The following is an 18794-nucleotide window of genomic DNA, read 5'->3' on the forward strand; positions in this document are numbered from 1 at the left end:
TCCTCCGAGTAAAAAATGCTAGAAATGTATGATTGGTAACAGGACAAGAATAATAATTTTGTTCTATTGTGGCTTATAATTGTTTGCTACATTTTAATAAATAATTGTCAATATGTTTAAAATTAATAGCAAACTATAATGATAAAGACATTCTAGCCTCTACTTTGATAAGAGCAGTATTTCAAATATTCTTTATATCTGAAATCAATTTAAACTACTTTGATTTACTTGGTATCTCAAGTAAAATGCTATTTTCAGCGAGAAGTCAAAGGTATACTATCAAATACTCAAGTATCAAAGGCAAACAGAAGCAAACAGAAAACCAATAAAAACAAAACCAAAGCAACCTATGCATTTACAAACCTTCTTTCTAGTCTGCTTAGGTTTCTTCTGCCTTTCTTCTGGTGACTTCAAATTTTCTTCCTCAGAGCTGCTACATACTTTCCGTGTTGCCTGTCTGGTTTGTCTTTTTGGAGGCTGCAAATTTATTCCAGCATCTGCTGTCCAATCAGAATAGTCACTTGATGAATCACTGTAAATAAATCAAAATTATGAATATCTAAGTATAGGAAGGGCATAATTTTACCTCATAATTTAAAGATGGTCAGTGTGCTATCAAATAACATTATAAATGATACAGCTTAAAAGAGAAAAATATTAATATAGAATTTTGATTGTTAATTACATGACTGTAATGAAATGTTCCTTGCTTCTATAACAGGATTTAAAATACCTGACTAAACCACAAAAGCTTCTTTAAAGTGTACTGCATTCCTACAAATAGTGAAATAGGGTTGTTTAAAACTGAAATAAATATATATATATAGTGGCCAAGATGTAGAATGTTGGATTTAGAAAATATCTTATCTCAGAGATGAAGGAATTTAAAAGAACATAGTGGCATCAAGAAGATATTGGCAAAGCCAGGATAAAATGCCAAGTCTCTAGGCTTTCAATCCAGTACTCTTTCTGATATAAAATACAATGTATTTTGCAGTACTGGGAATTAAACCTGTGGCCTGATTCATGCTAGGCAGAGACACTACTACTGAGTCATATAATTTTTATTTTAAGACAGAATTTTGCTAAGCTTCTGAGGATATCTTGAACTTGAGATCCTCCTACCTCAGCATCCCAAGTAGCTAGGATTACAGGTGTGTGCTACTACGCCCAGATCAATACTATTTAAACTATAGTTTTATTAAACTCCTACAAAAATATAATTCCGTATTAAAGACTATTGAATAATTTTGACCAAACTAAAACCATTAAACCTACCTGGAAGAACTTTCACTTTGCCATTCAATAACAGGATCCTCTACAGAAGCATCACTTGTGCCAACAGTTTCATCTTCCTAAAATAAAAAGCCAGCAATTAAAGTATATGGTTATTATTATCTAATATGATATTTATTATCAATCTACTATCTGTTAATACTTTACACCCCCCAAATCTAGTTAAAATGTATGTAATTATTTTTCTACATGTGTCTGTAACTCATAAGTAAACCTGTCAGGTACGTAAGATTTTCTAGCACATATTATCTTACTGATATAAAGTAACTTTTTATTATTCCAAAACCCGAAAGACTTTAAGCCCAAATACAGGTACCCTCTTAAATGCCCCAAAAAAGTTTTTAAAATACTGTATGTGAGGGCTGGGGATTTAGCTCAGTGGTACCGTGCCTGCCTTGTAAGTGCAGGTCTTGAGTTCGATCCCCGGTAGAAAACAAAAAAATACTGTACGTGATCATTCTTTTAATATCAAGATATTCAATAGGGCTGGGGATTTAGCTCAGTGGTTCCGGAGCCTGCCTCACAAGCGCAAGGTCACGAGTTTGATTCCTGGTACCAAAAAAAAAAAAAATCAAGATATTCATGGAGGGGAGGTGGTGGGTTCGGGGAAAGGGGAAATATCTTTGAAGAAAATTAGTTTAAGGACTGTGATTGTCAGAAGAATGAGAACACCATACTTCGTCAGTCCCTCACTATGCACTTAACCATTAGAGTCATTAATGGAACAAAAGGATTGGAAAATAGAGGAATAGGAAGAAAAGAATTGACGTATTTATTTCTTAAAATGAAACAGGCAGGTTTCAGAAAAAATCAATACCCAGTGATTTACAACAGGTAAAATCAGTTTTTCTAGTTTGGATCAAAAATGTCCCCCAAAAGACTCATGTGTCCAGAAGTAGGACTTTTGGAAGATTAGATAATGAAGGCACTAACATCGTCAATACACCGATGAGTTCATAGCTGAATGGCCTCTTAGAAGAAGGGGCCTAGTTGGAAGAAGTAGGTAACTGTGGGCATGCCTTTGAAGGGTATATTTAGTCTCTGGCCTCTTCCTCTCTGGCTCTTCCTTGATTGCTGTTTTCTGTCTGCCATGAGGCTAGCAGCTTTCTTTTATCATGCCCTTCCATCATGATATTTCTGTCTTAGAACTAGCTAATCACGGTCTGAAACCACTGAAACTGTGAGCAAACATAAATCTTTTCCCTTTTAAAGTTGCATCGGGTATTTTGTCTCAGCAATAGAAAGCCAACTAATACATCAATAATAACAGAAAGTGTACATATTATGCTGATTAAACACAGCCAGCTAGTTCTGAGACTGTTTAACTTATTACCACTCTTTATATTCCACTTCTTTCCATACCTAAGATTTCCTGTCTCTTCTCACTATCTAAAAGCCAAACATTTGCTGGCATGTGTGATACCCTCACCAAGATAATATCTTAGGTACAAATCAGAAAAGACATCTACGAGAATTTAATATGATATCAAAATTGGACTATTGCCTTATTAATGAACCTCTTATAAATAAATTATTAAAATAGTTGTCCATTAAATAAGCCTTTAAAATAAACCCAAATGGATGATTTAAACTAGGAAACAAAAAACTAGATTGAATAAATAACAGTAGATATCTAACCTCTGAGGAGCTTTCCACATCATCCTGTACACCAGAATTTTGACAAGATGCTTGTGAATTATGCTCTATGTTGGACCGTGTTTGATAAGTATGCTGTCGCTTGCGTTGTGTCCTTCGTAAAGACCGCCCACAGGCAGGCTGATAATCATTCTGTAAAAGAGAAAGAAAATAGATTTTAAAAAATTAATGAAAAGGTCAGTAAACACATAAAAACTGAATATATATATAAAGTAAAGTAAGCAGGTAAGAGAGGGAGATGAAATTAAATTATTTAAAGGAAATAACTAACCACACACAGCCTACTTTCTACTAATATTTAAATATTTATCACTTTCCTAATTTGAAAACATTGTGACCAAATTAAAGACTGTGCTGAATGTTTGGGTTGCAAAGGTTTGCTCATTCAGAATTTACCTATACCATGTTATTCACATTTATTACAGGATGAAGGAGACATCAATATTATATTTATGTAAACATAACTCTTAATATGTGCATCTTTAGGTCTATAAAATAAATCTAGGGAAACTTGTTAAAGTGGTAAAATATATAATTTGATTTAATTTCATATACTTTAGCTCATTCTACATTAGCATTAATAGAATGTTTTGGTTTTGTTTTGAGCCCAGGGCCTTCACATTGAGCTACTTCTTCAGACCTTCTCTCATTTTTTTATTTTGAGAGTCTCAGTAAGTCACTAAATTATACAAGCTGGACTTGAACTTGCAATCAGCCTCCCAGAGTATTGTGATTACAGGCATGTGCCAACATACCCAACTGAATTAAGATTCTTAAGAATTAAAAGATTTTTAGGATCAATTTACCTCAGTCCTCCACACAGAATGCCAGGAGAGAGTCGCTTAATAAAAGATTTAATTTGAGCAACCAAATTTAAAGTGAAACATACTTTTTTCTTTTACAAATATAAAACATTATTACTAATACACTATATGGCAAAGCCATAATCCTAATATATCGTTAGGAGTACATAAGTGTAAGTTTTATAATTCATCATCAAGGAGCAGTTTCTTACATGTAAATGTTTCTCATTTTCAACATATGTAGAAATGTCTACAGTCCTAAGAATCCTATGTATTATTCTCAGAAAAGTCTGATGTTTGATAAAGCTGCTTAGTAGGAAAAGAATAGAAATCATGTTGAGTCATTCAGAATCTCTGAAAATTAATCTTTTAGAGAAGAGTAAATAAGCTAATGAAAACCACAAAATAATTTTTTTTTTTTTTTTTGGTACCAGGGATCGAACTTGGGTCCTTGTACTTGCGGGGCAGGTGATGGAACCACTGAGCTAAATCTCTGGCCCCACAAAATAAGATTTTACAACAGACATCAAAATCATCTAATAATATCTGGAGATATTCATATGATAATTACTTGAATTTCATTAATATTGAAAATAATTTATAATTCAAGGTATATTGCCTAAATTTTTTTAATAAAATCAAAATCAGCCTGTACTGAGTTACCATTCATTAGAGAAGTTATTATTAAAAGTCATCATACATAATTTGTGATTTTCAAAACACCTGGTATCTGCAAATATTTGTAAATATTGTATCCTGAAGTACTGTAAAATTAAACTTACTCTTTGGGTAGTATATGATGGCTTTTTCTTCTTTTCAACTGTATAAAGACTGATTTCCATGTCACCTTTTGCAATTCGACATTCTTCCTGTAACCTGATAAAAAAAATATTGAAGGTCAAACAAATAGAAAATCATTAAAACTGAAACTAATTGTTGAAAAGACAGCAAAAATACTTTGCCATTTTAACCATTTAGGTATATACTTTATGACATCAATTAAATTCATAATGTGGTGCAACCATTAATACTCAATTTCCAAACATTTTTCCTGGCTCAAAATATAAACTTGACAACCATTAAGCAATAAGTCCCCATTTTTCCCTATTTCTTCCAGTCTGACAATCTCTAAACTACGATCTGTCTGTTTATGACTTTGCTTAGTCTAGATACTTTATGTAAGAGGAAGAATACAATATTTGTACTTTTAATGTTTGACTTTGTCCACTTAAAATGTTTTTAATGTTATTTCATGTTATAGCAGGTATCATAACTTCTTATTTTTATGGTTGAATGACATTCCATTGTATGGAAATACTGTATTTTGTTTATCCATTCATCTGCTGAAGGACATTTGGGATGTTTATGCTGTTTGTCTACTATTAATAATGTTGCAATGAACACAAGTATACAAGTATGTATTTGAGTCTCTGCTTTCAATTCTACTTTTAAAGCTTTGAGTACAAAATTACTTCCAATTGCTCTACTGCCAGAGGTTAGCACTCAGGCCATAAATTAGCTATATTTCCTTTTTTCTTATTATTGCTACCTCCTTATGACAGAAAGATGGAAAAAAAAGATAAAACCAAATGGAATTCTGCTACTTGGCTGGTCTGCTGAAAGACTTGGTTAAAGAGATATATGCCGGAAATGTATTACTTATTGTTATTGTCTTTTCTCTTTTCTAAATCCATTTCAAATTGTTGTGGATTATCTAAAATTGATATTATAATAGATGTTATGGCTTTAAAATAATAATAGGGATTCCAGGTCTACGATTCATCCTAATGAAATCCTTTTCTCCAATGAAGTCTATTTCTAAACACTCTCTAATCACTCGGATCTAGTATCTACCAATACTGCACTCCCAAACAGTTTCAATATCCAGGATGCTTGGAAACACTGCTGAATAAACTCATGGAAATTATGCTTTGAATTCTTAATATTCCTCAAAGCATTTAGCCGTATGAAAAAATTATGCATAACTCAGATTTTAAAAACTAAGTTATTAGACTAATATAATTTACTTATTAAAAGTAAAACTTTAAATCTTCTTACAGATATTACCTTATGTACTCACCTACTAACCCCATTATTTAATTCATTGACCACCACTCTTCTGCTCCATGCCATGAGATCTCGTTCAGTGGCTATTTGGCTACGAGGAGCATTATTGTGCATTTGCCTAACACCTTCAATTTGACCACTACGTCGGAGCCCAATATTTGGGGAAGATATGTCCATATTTGGACTTCTCAGAGCTAAAACAAGAACAAAGAAAAGTAGAACTTTCTGAGCAAAGGAATTAGTATTTTATACCAGAGTTCCAAATAGAATAGAGGAGATTCAAAGATAGGATTATTGGAAGTACTGCTGTACCTCTGTTCTAAGTTTTCTGTTACCTCTATGTCATTTAAAGTATTATGAATAAAGCAATCAATAAATATTTAAAGTTTTTATAGTTCTTTTAACTTATCAAGCAAGAAGCATTTATTTGTACATCTTTCTTGAATATGACAGTCACGTGGATGTGTGCTAGAGGTATAATGATGAATAAAACAGGGTCACAATTTTGGGAAAAAGTGGAAAACTCGGAGGCACATACACAGGAACTACTAAAAAGTGATGGATTAAAAATCCCAAATTAACTTAAAATGAAACCAAATAGGAGATGAATTAAAAAACAGAATGAGATTCCATTATAAATACCACCAAAATGTATTCCAAAATACCATTCCTCCCAGGTAAGTTTCACTATTGACAAAGTAGTTATAGTTGCTTTCAGAGATTTTCTACCACTTAGGTGACAAATCTCACTCCTGTTTCTGCTAAACTAGATCTCAAAATAGTGAGGACACTTCAATTTACGGATTTTGATGACAAATTAGCAAAGAGTAGTCATTGATTATATATTTTTTAGTAGTACATGTTAGTATTACTGAATGGTGGGTTTTTTCATTCTTTTTAAATTGACTGTGAAGATTTATGAGTTTCATTTTGGCAGAGCCATACACAAACATAAAATTTTGCATGCCTGATTGGTGGGGCTTGTTTCAGAAAGTTAGTACATATGTTTAACATATGTTGATCATTCAATCCCAGTACCTCCCTTTCCTTCTCTTCCTCCCCTCCTACTTATCCCCTTCCTTGTATTCAAAACACTACTTCCTAGTCTCTTCTCATCTCTATTTTTTTAATGTATGCATGTATGAATGTATGTATATTTTAGATTTCTCATATATGGAAAATGTGATATTTAACTTTCTGACTCTGGCTTGTTTCACTTAATATGATGGTTTCCAATACTATTCATTTTCATGCAAATGGCATTACTTCATTCTTTTATAGTGTACCTGAGTAATATTCCATTGTGTATATATACCAAATTTTCTTCAGCAAAGTCATATGTTCATGGATATCTAGGCTATTTCTATAGCTCGGCTACTATGAATTGCACATCCATAAACACAGGTATGCATGTATCACTAGAGTGTGCAATCTTTAATGATTTCAATAGAACAAGTGGATCAAATGGGTTCCTGTGTTTATTTTTTGAAGAATTTCCACATTGATTTTCACAGTGGGAATACTAGTTTAGACTCCCACCAACAGTCTAAGAGGGCTCTCCTGCCTCCCCATCCTGGCAAGCATTCATTGATTTTTGTATTCTTGTTGACAGAAATTTTGATGGGGGTGAAATGGAATACCAAAGTAGTTTTGATTTGCATTTCTCTGGTGGCTAGATGTTAAACATTTTTTCAGACTCCTGGCCACTGTGTGTGCGTGTGTGTGTGTGTGTGTGTGTGTGTGTGTGTGCGTGTGTGTGTTCACGCATGTGCTGTGGTACTAGGGAATGAATCCAGGGCCTTCACACTGGACTGCATCCCCAGAGGTATTTTGAGACAGGATCTAGCTAAATCATTAATATGCCTAGACTAGGTTCGATCTTGCCATTCTCCAGCATCAGCCTCTAAGAGTGATGGGATTACAAACTTGCAACACCATGTGCAACTTCATCAGTCTTTTTGACATTTATTCAGTTCACATGCCCATTTTTTCATTGGATTCTCTTGGGGAGGTGTGGGAAAATTTTTGAGTTCTTTATATGTTCTAGATATTAATCCTCTATCAGAAGTGTAGCTAGTAAAGATTTTTTTCCCATTCAGTGGGTTGTCTCTTCAACATGTTGTTACCTTGATGCACAGAGGCTTTTTAATTTGATGTAACCCCCTTTGTTAATTTCTTTTTTTGTACCAGGGATCGAACTCTGGACCTTGCGCTTGCGAGGCAGGCACTGGAACCACTGAGCTAAATCCCTGGTCCTACCCTTTGTTAATTCTTGAGGTTATTTCCTTTGCTTTTACAGTGCTATTCAGGAAGTCTTTGCCTGTGCTTATGGCTTCAAATATTTTTCCCCAATGGCGTCTTCCAGCAATTTAAATGTTTTTAAGTTCTTATCCATTTTGACTTGATTTTAGTACAGGGTAAATAAGAGGGATCTAGTTTCAATCTACTACATGTGGATGCCCAGTAATCCTAGCACCATTTATTAAAGCAGCTCTCTTTCCTCCTGCATATGTTTTTGGTCACCTTGCCAAAAGTCAGATGCTGGTAGGTACATAAGTTTCTATGTCTTCTGTACTATTCCATTGGTCTACATATCAGTTTTTATGTGAGTACCATGCTGTTTTTGTAATATGGCTTTACAATATAGGCCGAAGTCTGGTATTGTGATTCCTCCAGCACTGTTCCTTTTGTCAGGGTTGCTTTGGCTATTCTGGACTTTTCTGACTTCATCTGAAACACATCACAGTGTGAAAGCCACTTATAACAAAGACCCCATATGACAGTACAAGAGACATTTTACCCAAAAGATCTATGGACCTCAACACAGAAACACAACTAAAATGAACAAACTGAAGCAACAAAGTCCTTCAAATATATGTAACTCCTGAAAAGCTGATCTTACAGATATCAAAGTGGATTAAATTTCAGGTAATGAATTTAAAAAGTGAGCTAAAATCATCAATGAGATCAAAGAGACAAGCAGGTAGCTGAACAAATCAATTACTAGAATAATCAGTTAGCTCAAAGAAGATACAAATAAGCAGCTGACTGAACTGAGGAAGAAAATGCAGTACATGAAGGTCCACTTCAGTGAAGAGACAGAAGTACTAAAAAATAGGAAGGGGTGGAGGGGTTGAAGGGAGGGCAGGGAAATGGGGAAAAAATAGAACAAAGATATATTATATAAAGGTACAAATTCCCAATAATGAATGTCACAATATGGTATACCCAAAATGTACCAATAAAATTAATGAATTAAAAAAATAAGCAAGCAGAAATCTTATAAATGAAAACATCAATAAGTGAAATTAAAAACTCAAATGAAAGTCCAGGGAATAGAAAAGATGAATCAGAAGAAATAATATCAGGACTTCAAGACAGGGTGGAAGTACTAGAATACTAAGACAGAATTAAAGAAAAAAGAGTAAGTAGAGAATAAACTATGCGAGACTTCTTGTGTAAATCTAAAAGAAAAAACTTTAGGATCAGCTGAGGATTTTACCTCAGTGGTTGTGCTGCCTGCTTCGCAAGTGCAAGGTCTTGAGTTCGATTCTCGGTACCGAAACAGAAAAAAAAACACAACACAACACAAAACAAAACTTGAGGCTTGTTGGCCCAGAGGGGCCATCAAAAAACAGACTAATAAATGAAAAAATCACTACTGAAATTGTTGCATAAAATTTCCAAACCAAGGGGGATGAGAAAGATATCCAGGTAAAGATGTTTAAAACCCCAAATACCTACAACTAGGAAAGAAATCTCCATAGTACATTATAGTACATTATAGTCAAAATGTTAGAAATTCAGAACAAAGAAAGTATTAAAACCTGTTAGAAGTACCAAATCACTTATAAGGGCAAACCCTTAAATAACAGAAGATTTCTCAACGGAAACCTTAAAGTTATTTTAGCTTTTTGAAAAGCACTTTAACATGTGACATTTACTAAATACCAAACAAAAAACTATATTCAAATATGATTTGAAAGATTCAAGATGTTTATTAGTAATAGTTAAGGAAGCAGGTTTTTAATCTAAATTCTATCATTGTTTACTCTATTAGAATGTTTCAGAGTAAAACTTTCAAAAACAGTAAGATAAAAATTACAAAAAATTTTTAACATTAAAATTTTATTTTCAGTGCTGATGAGGAATAAAAAGCAGAACCTTTTCTTTGTTATCCTCTAGAAAAGACCTCGTTAATTTACTTTTCCCTTACTTGCAAATAAAACTTGAATGGAAACTGAAATATTTTACTATTAAAATAAAGACTTCAAGGTCCTGAGTTTGATCCCCAATAACAATAAATAAATAAATAAGAAAGTAAGTAAGTAATAGATAAAATAAAGACTAGGAAAAAAACTGCAAATCGAATGAGTAGGGTCCTTTTGAATAATAGCATTTCAAATCTATCCACAGAAAAACAATATTAAAGGTAGAATCAAATAATGATTTTATTAATAGATGTGTAAATGAGGCCACTAAACTTGCTGGAAGATAAGCTAGGTAGAACTCTCGAAGACACTGGCATAGGAAAAAACTTTATAAACAAATCCTCAGTAGCACAGGAACTAGCACAAAGAATCAACTGGGATCTCATCTTATTAAAAAGCTCCTGCACTGCAAAAAAAATCACCAACAGAGACAAGAGACAACCTACAAGGTGGGAAAAAATTTTTACCACCTGTTCCTCAGACAAAGGTCTACTATTTAGAATATATAAAGAACTAAAAAAAAAATCAGACCTCCAAATATAAAGACCCAATTCAAAAATGGGCATCTGAAAGGAACAGACATCTTTCAGACAAAGAAGTAAAAGCAGCAAACAAATATATGAAAAAATGTTCAACATCACTCGTCATTCGAGAGATGCAGATGAAAAGAACGCTGAGATTCCTTCTCACTCCAAAAAGAATGGCTGCTATCAAGAAATAAATCAATAACAAATGCTGGCGGGCTGTGAGGAAAAAGGAACCCTTCTTCATTGTTGGTGGGAGTGCAGACTGGTGCAACCACTGCGGAAATCAGTATGGAGATACCTCAAAGAACTAGGATTAGACGTCCCATTTGACCCAGCTATTCCTCCACTGGGTATCTTCCCCAAAGAATTAATAGAATCATACCACAGCGATATATGCACACCCATGTTTATAGCGGTACAGTTTGTAATAGCTAAAACTTGGAAACAGCCCCATTGCCCATCAACTGGAGACTGGATAAAGAAGACGTCGTTTTTTTAATAAAATGGCGTACTACTCAGTCATAAAGAACGAGAAACTAGAGACATTTATAGCTAAGTGGATGCACATTGAGGCGATACTCTTAAGTGAAATAGGACACACATGTATAAATAACGAATAGTTTGTCTGATGTGAAAAACTAAAAGTGTGAATAAAGATCAAAATGTATAACTGATAGTGTGAAATAGGAAGAAAAGGTCTAAAGGAGTAGGGGAAGTGAGAGGGGTAGGGGAAAGGAAAGAAGGGAAAAGAAAAAATATGAGAAAAGCAAAAAAATGGAAACAAAGTCTTTGTAATTAGGGAAAGGTGGAGAGGGTGAAGGGAGGGCAGGGGAACGGGGAAAAAATAAGAACCAAGATACATCATGTAAAGGTACAAGATCCCAATGATGAATGTAACTGTATTGTATACCTAAAATGTAGCAATAAACTTAATGGAAAAAAATAGATGTGTATATCAGGACTTTAAGAAAGTTTTATGTCTTAGAAAAGAGAGCCTGAATATATAGGATTGTCAGTCTACTTGTATCTTGGTCCAGGTTCAGGAAAGTGTCTCTGAGTTAGGTGCTTTAAGTGACCCAAATGAAGAAAAATTTTTATTTTAATTTTATGGGATACTGAATAAATGAAGAAATGAACAAAATATCCTGAGAATCACCTCAAATTAAACAACCTTATTTATTTCCATGCAATTCCAAATGCCATTTTACTCAAATAAATTATAATTAAGTAAAGGAAAAAAAATGGTAAAATTCCCATAAGCCTGCATTTTAATGTAAAATTAATAGCTATTGATAAAAATCTGGTAGAGGTTAAGGTTTATATAAAGCTCAGATGCCTAGACAGTTATATTTCTTGTAAAGAGAAGGAAGAGTTAAAATAGGTGAAAATATTCATTTTAAAAGAGTAATTAATTATACAGTAAATTCTACTAGTATTACTCTCAATTCAGAAGTTATATCTATATTTCCTAAGAAGAGGGCTTCTTTTCTTCCAGCATATTTTTGTAAATTCAAGAGAACAGGGTGGCATACCGTTTTCCTTTCAACAAAGCATCAACTGGTTCAGGGAGAGGGGATGGGTAGCTTCTGAAGTAAATTGGTTTTAATTTTGAAAATTATATAGGTTGGTTCCCCTACCAAAGGGCTGGACTTACTATAACAATTCATTTCTTGAAATGGAAGTAGAGACTACAAGTAAGCTAACATGAAAGAAAACATTATATAAAAATACACCGCCTGTATTTCTTAAGAAATGCTAAGTCATTTTTGTCACAAATGCTACATCAATGATGGCACTCTGGAATATATTATAAGACAATTGTTAAAAAAAAGTTTTCATTACATATAATTTCTTGGCATAAGTAAAATAAGGTATATTATAATCATATCTTTCATGAATATATAAATACTTACCACCATTAACAGAGTATGTTCTATTAACTGGAAAATTTGGAACATCTCCTTGATTAATTAGTCTCAAATCTTGTTCTCTCTGTAGCTCCCTGATTATCCCATCAAGAATGCTCTCTTCTTGGTCACTGGTTTGCTGCCCAATTACCTGTTCTACCACCTCACCATCACCTTAATAAGACCAAATATATAAAGGCACAAAATTGAATACATTTTAGTATACCCTAAACATAGTAAAAATAAACTTAATCTACAAACTGGAGAAAAATAATTAAAAATAGACTCAAAATGAAAAAAATATATATTTCAAATAAAACATGTGATAAAAATTTTTACAATGTTTCAATTTGTCAGCTCATGTATTTAATTTAAACAATACTCCTAAAGTAGACATTCCATGGAGATATTCTCATCTTAATGAATGACATTTTATTTTTTTTAAAATAAATCTTCTCCATGCTGTATTTGAAGGTCAGTTACCTAAAATGTTTTTAATCTTTATTTGGTGAAAATTTCTTTCTAAAAAGAAGTCAAAATTAAGGTCTTTCAACTAAACAATGTCTTTTGAGAAGGAACTTTGTTTAGATAAGAAAAAGTATTTTTGACAGAATTAAATTCAATTTGTACTTTGAATGAAAACTTTATACATCATATCTCCATTTTTAATCTTGTCCTTTAGTCAGATCAAATGGTATCTGATAATTTAACCATGTGATCAGATCTTATAAGATATAAAGTACAACAAATTAGTTTTTTATTCAGATGCTTTCAGTTTTAATATTCAGTTTCTCCTCAGCTCATAAATGACATCATCAGAGTAAAAACAAGTACATGTATACTACCAGCTCATTGCTGTATTACCTTTTACAAGAGAGAACACATAACTATGTGCAGCATTTCACTTTCTGAATATCAAGACAAGCCATTAATTTCTAGTAAATAAATAAATTCCCTTTATGAATCAATAATTCACTACCTCATGCTGTTTTGAAGAAAACACCAAAGTATAAAACTGAGATATGAAGGCATTGTATGTGGCAGGAGGAGCAGAGGCAGTATACATAGTGGAAATATACAAATATAAAGGAAATAGACCAATCTAAAGAGACCAAGTTGTCTTGATAGAGAATACTTTATTCCAGAATTTCATTCTACTGCTTCTCATCATGCATGACATTCATCAACTGCTTCATCAGTATCCTCCAAGATTGAGTGTTAAACACTCATACCCACTTTCCCAGAATCCAATAACATTGCATTTCAAGCATGAGAATGGGTAAATAACTACTTTCCAGTTTGTGGTTTCTGATGTTTCCTCCTATGTCCATTAAGTTGGAAGTTGCACGCTAAAGTACCAACATTATGAGTATTTGGAATTCCACCAATTATTAAAGCTTGATGTATTACAGTTAGTTCAATCATTAATAGAAGTCAGTATGTGGAACAACAGAATAATATACATTTTAAGCGTTTCTAAGGAAGTATGTTAACATATTCTTTGCTTGAATACATGCTTATGTTTGTCCTAACCTGCTTATCTGTGTCCAGTAGAGAAAAAACAATGAAAAAGTATTCTAAGAACTATAAGACTGAAAATTAAAATAATAGGTAAAACATTATAATCTGTTCCAGAGTTAAGTGAAGAGCATACATCATAGAACAGCAGCAAGTATACTATTTTGTAAAATGTTTTAAATTTAATTTGAAAATAACATACCATTAGCCACATATCCCAGCTGTGGTATAAGCTGTTCATCTTTACAATTTTCCCGTCCTGGTACTAGGCGTTGAAATTTTGTGGGGTGAGGATTTCCATCAACATCCACCAAGAATGGGGGAGGCATGAGGTGAGGAGCTTGCTGGGTTTGTTCATCCAATACATAATTATTGGCATCACGGATAAGAGGTCGATAATCCGTATGGAAAAACATCTGATCTGGAATCTTTATGACAGAGTTTTTAATATTTAACACATTCAGTTAATTTATATCTTAGGCACGCATCCTCATTCCAAAAGCAAGCATATTTTTTGAATCTGACAATTCTTGAATTCCCTTGTAGTCCTGTGTTGACATGCACTCTACTTAGGTAGAAGCAAATAACCAGATGGTCATTCTTTTTTGACTCTCTGTTTTTTACTGTACTAGAGATTGAACCCAGGAGCATTCTACCATGGTGTTACATCCCAAGCCCTTTGCATTTTTTATTTTGAGACAGGGTCTCACAAGGTTGTCCAAGCTGGCCTCAAGACTTGGAATTCTCCTGCCTCAATGCCCAAAGCAAAGGTAAATCTTTTTGCTGTAAAATTCTACAACCTATATTAGTTTTTGGCCCTATATCATATTTCTGTAATCATGACAGAAAGAAATAAAGTAATAATCTAATAGATATTGTTGGGTAACATTAATGGTTACAAAAATAATACAAATCTGTAGAACATTTTTTTTCATTCAAAAGAGGATAGATGAAGTTTAATGTACATGATGAAACGGGTAAAAATCAATCAAAGTAATGACACTAAAAGCTTATACAGGGCCGGGGATTTAGCTCAGTGGTTCCGCTGCCTGCCTTGCAAGCACAAGGACCCGAGTTAGATCCCCAGTACCAAAAAAAAAAAAGAAGTTTACACAATAATGAACTGACCTCGGTGCTTCTGAGTTTTCTTGCAATGCCAAGATTCTATAATCTATCCTAAATCCACAGCTAATAAGATAAAAGAACCAATTAATTTAGCTTCCAAAGTTATTTTAATAGGTAAAATAACCAACCAAGAAAATGGACATTTAGTCACTAGCTATTTGTTCCCAATTTATCATAAAGAGGATACAATACGGTTAAGTTACTCCTATTACACCTGGACCACAGAATAGAATATATTCTTTTTTTTCATTAAGTTTATTGGTATATTTTAGGTATACAGTATAACATTCATTAATGGGAATCTGTACCTTTACATGATGTATCTTGGTTCTTATTTTTTCCCCAATCCCCTGCCATCCCTTCATCCCTTCCACCCTCCTTATTTACAAAGACTTTGTTTCCATTTTTTCCTTTTCTCATATTTTTTCTTTCTCCTTTCCTTTCCCCTACTCCTCCCACTTCCTCCTCCCCTTTAAACCTGTTCTTCCTATTTCACTTTATTATACATTTTCATTCTTATTAACACTTTGTTTCTCAAACCAGAAAACTATTTGGTATTTATACATGTGTGTCCTATTTATTACAGTTAAGAGTATGACCTCAATGTGCATCCACTTAGCTATAAATATCTCTAGTTTCTAGTTCTTTATGATTGAGTAGTACACCATTTTATTAAAAAACGACATCTTCTTTATCCAGTCTCCAGTTGATGGGCAATGGGGCTGTTTCCAAGTTTCAGCTATTACAAACTGGGCCGCTATAAACATGGGGGTGCATATATCGCTGTGGTATGATTCTATTAATGCTTTTGGGAAGATACCCAGAGAAGAAATAGCTGGGTCAAATGGGACATCTAATCCTAGTTCTTTGAGGTATCTCCATACTGATTTCCACAGTGGTTGCACCAGTCTGTACTACTACCAACAATTAAGAAGGGTTCCTTTCTCCCCACAAAACCACCAGTATTTGTTATTGGTTTATTTCTTGACAGCAGTCATTCTTTTTGGAGTGAGAAGGAATCTCAGCGTTCTTTTCATCTGCATCTCTCGAATGACGAGTGATGTTGAACATTTTTTCATATACTTGTTTGCTGCTTTTACTTCTTGGTCTGAGAAATGTCTGTTCATTTCAGATGCCCATTTTTTCATTGGGTCTTTATATTTGGGGGTCTGATTTTTTTGAGTTCATTATATATTCTAAATAGTAGACCTTTGTCTGAGGAACAGGTGGTAAAAATTTTTCACCACCTTGTAGGTTGTCTCTTGCCTCTGTTGGTGGTTTCTCTGGCAGTGCAGAAGCTTTTTATTTTTATTTTATTTATTTATTTATTTTTTTTATTAAATTCTTTTATTGGTACATTGTAGTATACAACACAATTACATTTCTCACTGGGAATTGTACCTTTACATAATGCATCTTGGTTCTTATTTTTTCCCATTCCTAGCCCTCCCTTCATGCCCTCCACTCTACCCTATTGGCAAAGACTTTACTTCCATTTTTTCCATTTCTCATCATTGTTCCTTTTCCTCCTTTCCTTTCCCCTGCCCCTTCCACTACCCCTACCCCTTTGGACGTTTTCTTCCTATTTTACATTATCGATTATTCATTCTAATCATTGGTACATTTTAGGTATACAATATAATGACATTGATCATTGGAAATTTGCACCTTTACATAGCCTCTCTTGGTTCTTATTTTTCACCCTTGAACAGCCTGCCCTTCAACCCCTCCAGTCCTCCCTATTTACAAAGATTTTGTTCCTATTTTTCCATTTTCTCATATTAATCCCATTCCCTTCTATCCTTTCCCCTAGCCCTCCCACTTCCTTCCCCTTTGCCCCTTTTCTTCCTATTTCACATTGCCTATTATACATTTAGTCCTTATGTACACTTTCAGTTTCTGACATCACAGAAACTAATTTGGTATTTATACATGTGTGTCCTATTTATTTCACTTAAGAGTATCACCTCAATGTGCATCCACTTAGCTATAAATGTCACTAATTTCTCATTTTTTATGACTGAGTAGTACTCCATGTTATTAAAAAAACACATTTTCTTTATCCAGTCTCCAGTTGATGGGCATTTGGGCTGTTTCCAAGTTTTAGCTATGACAAACTGTGCTGCTATGAACACGGGCGCATGTATATCACTGTGGTATGATTCTTTTAATTTTGGGGGGAAGATCCCCAGCAGTGGAATAGTGGGGTCAAATGGGACTTCCACTCCTAGTTCTTTGAGGTATATCCATACTGATTTCGACAGTGGTTGCACCAGTCTACACTCCCACCAGCAGTGGAGCAGGGTTCCTCTTTCCCCACAGCCCTGCGAGCATTTGTTATTGGTTGATTTCATGATAGCAGCCATTCTTTCTGGAGTGAAGTGGAATCTCAGCCTTGTTTTCATTTGCATCTCTCGAATGACCAGTGATGTTGAACATTTTTTCATGTATTTCTTTGCTATTTCTACTTCTTTGTCTGAGAAATGTCTGTCCATTTCAGATGCCCATTTTTGGATTGGGTCTTTAAATTTGGGAGGTCTGATCTTTTTAAGTTCTTTATAGATTCGATATAGTAGACCTTTGTCTGGGGAAGAGCAGGTGAAGATTTTTTCCCACATTGTGGGTTGTCTCTTCACACTGCTGGTGGTTTCTCTTGCTGTGCAGACGCCTTTTAATAAGAGATGCCACGTGTTGATTGTTTGTGCTAGTACACAGGCAACTGAGGTTTTGTTCATAAAATCTTTTCTTATACTGATGTGTTCAAGGGTTCTACCTAACCTCTGTTCCAACTGGTTCAGAGTTTGTATTTTAATATTTAGATTTTTAATCCATTTTGATTTTAGTTTAGTGCATGGTGAGAGATACAGGTCTAGTTTTAATCTTTGGCAAGTTGAAGCCTAATTTTTCTAGCACCATTTATTAAAGAGGCTATCTTTCCTCCAGTGAGGGTGTTTGGCTCCTTTATCGAAGATGAGATGGCTAAGTGTGTCTGGCGTTGTTTCTGCATCTTCTAATCTGTTCCACTGGTCCTCAGGTCTGTTTCTTTGCCAGTACCATGCTGTTTTTATCACAGTAGCTTTGCAGTTTAGTTGCAGGTTGGGGATTGTGATAATCCCTGCCATGTCTCTGTTACCTAGAATTGCTTTTGCTATTCTGGGTCTCTTCTTGCTCCAAATGAATTTTTGGATTGTTTTCTCAAGGTTCCTGAAGTATGCTGCTGAGATCTCAATTGGAATTGCATTAAATCTATATAGCAGTTTTGGAAGTATGGCCATTTTCACTATATGAATCCTTCCTACCAAGGAGCAGGGAATGTCTGTCCATTTTCTGATATCATCTTCAATCTCTCTTTTCAGAGTGCCACAGTTTTCAGAGAAGAGGTCTTTGATTTCTTTTGTTAGGTTGATTCCTAGGTATTTCAGTTTTTTGGATGCTATTGTGAAAGGAATTATTTGCCCTATTTCTCTCTCAGTGAGTCTGTCATTGGTGTAGAGGAAAGCTATTGATTTTTGTGTGTTGACCTTGTAACCAGCTACTTGACTGAATTTGCTGATTAAGTCTAGAAGACTTTTGGTGGAGTTCTTGGGGTCTTCTATATAGAGTATCATGTCATCAGCAAATAATGACAATTTGACTTCTTCATTTCCTATCTTTATTCCTTTTATTTCTTTCTCTTGTCTAATT

At 34.0% G+C, this 18794-nt stretch overlaps 1 protein-coding gene across 4 annotated transcripts in view; it reads right to left on the reverse strand.

Annotated features, from left to right (window-relative positions):
* Positions 1 to 18794, reverse strand: part of Brwd3 (bromodomain and WD repeat domain containing 3) — a 223662-nt gene that overhangs the window by 40932 nt on the left and 163936 nt on the right. For all 4 annotated transcript variants that reach the window (XM_087196614.1, XM_087196615.1, XM_087196613.1 and 1 more), the window contains 7 exons: positions 14188 to 14413; positions 12474 to 12641; positions 5836 to 6016; positions 4538 to 4631; positions 2935 to 3084; positions 1279 to 1355; positions 364 to 532 (listed from right to left, as the gene is read on the reverse strand). In XM_087196614.1, the coding sequence (XP_087052740.1) occupies positions 364 to 532; positions 1279 to 1355; positions 2935 to 3084; positions 4538 to 4631; positions 5836 to 6016; positions 12474 to 12641; positions 14188 to 14413 (1065 nt within the window). The remainder of the gene's footprint in view (positions 1 to 363; positions 533 to 1278; positions 1356 to 2934; positions 3085 to 4537; positions 4632 to 5835; positions 6017 to 12473; positions 12642 to 14187; positions 14414 to 18794) is intronic.

The sequence above is a fragment of the Heterocephalus glaber genome, unplaced genomic scaffold (genome assembly GCF_053883595.1).
Source record: "Heterocephalus glaber isolate CG9 unplaced genomic scaffold, H.glaber_assembly_v1.0 deba00001613, whole genome shotgun sequence".
Taxonomy (NCBI): Eukaryota; Metazoa; Chordata; class Mammalia; order Rodentia; family Bathyergidae; genus Heterocephalus; species Heterocephalus glaber.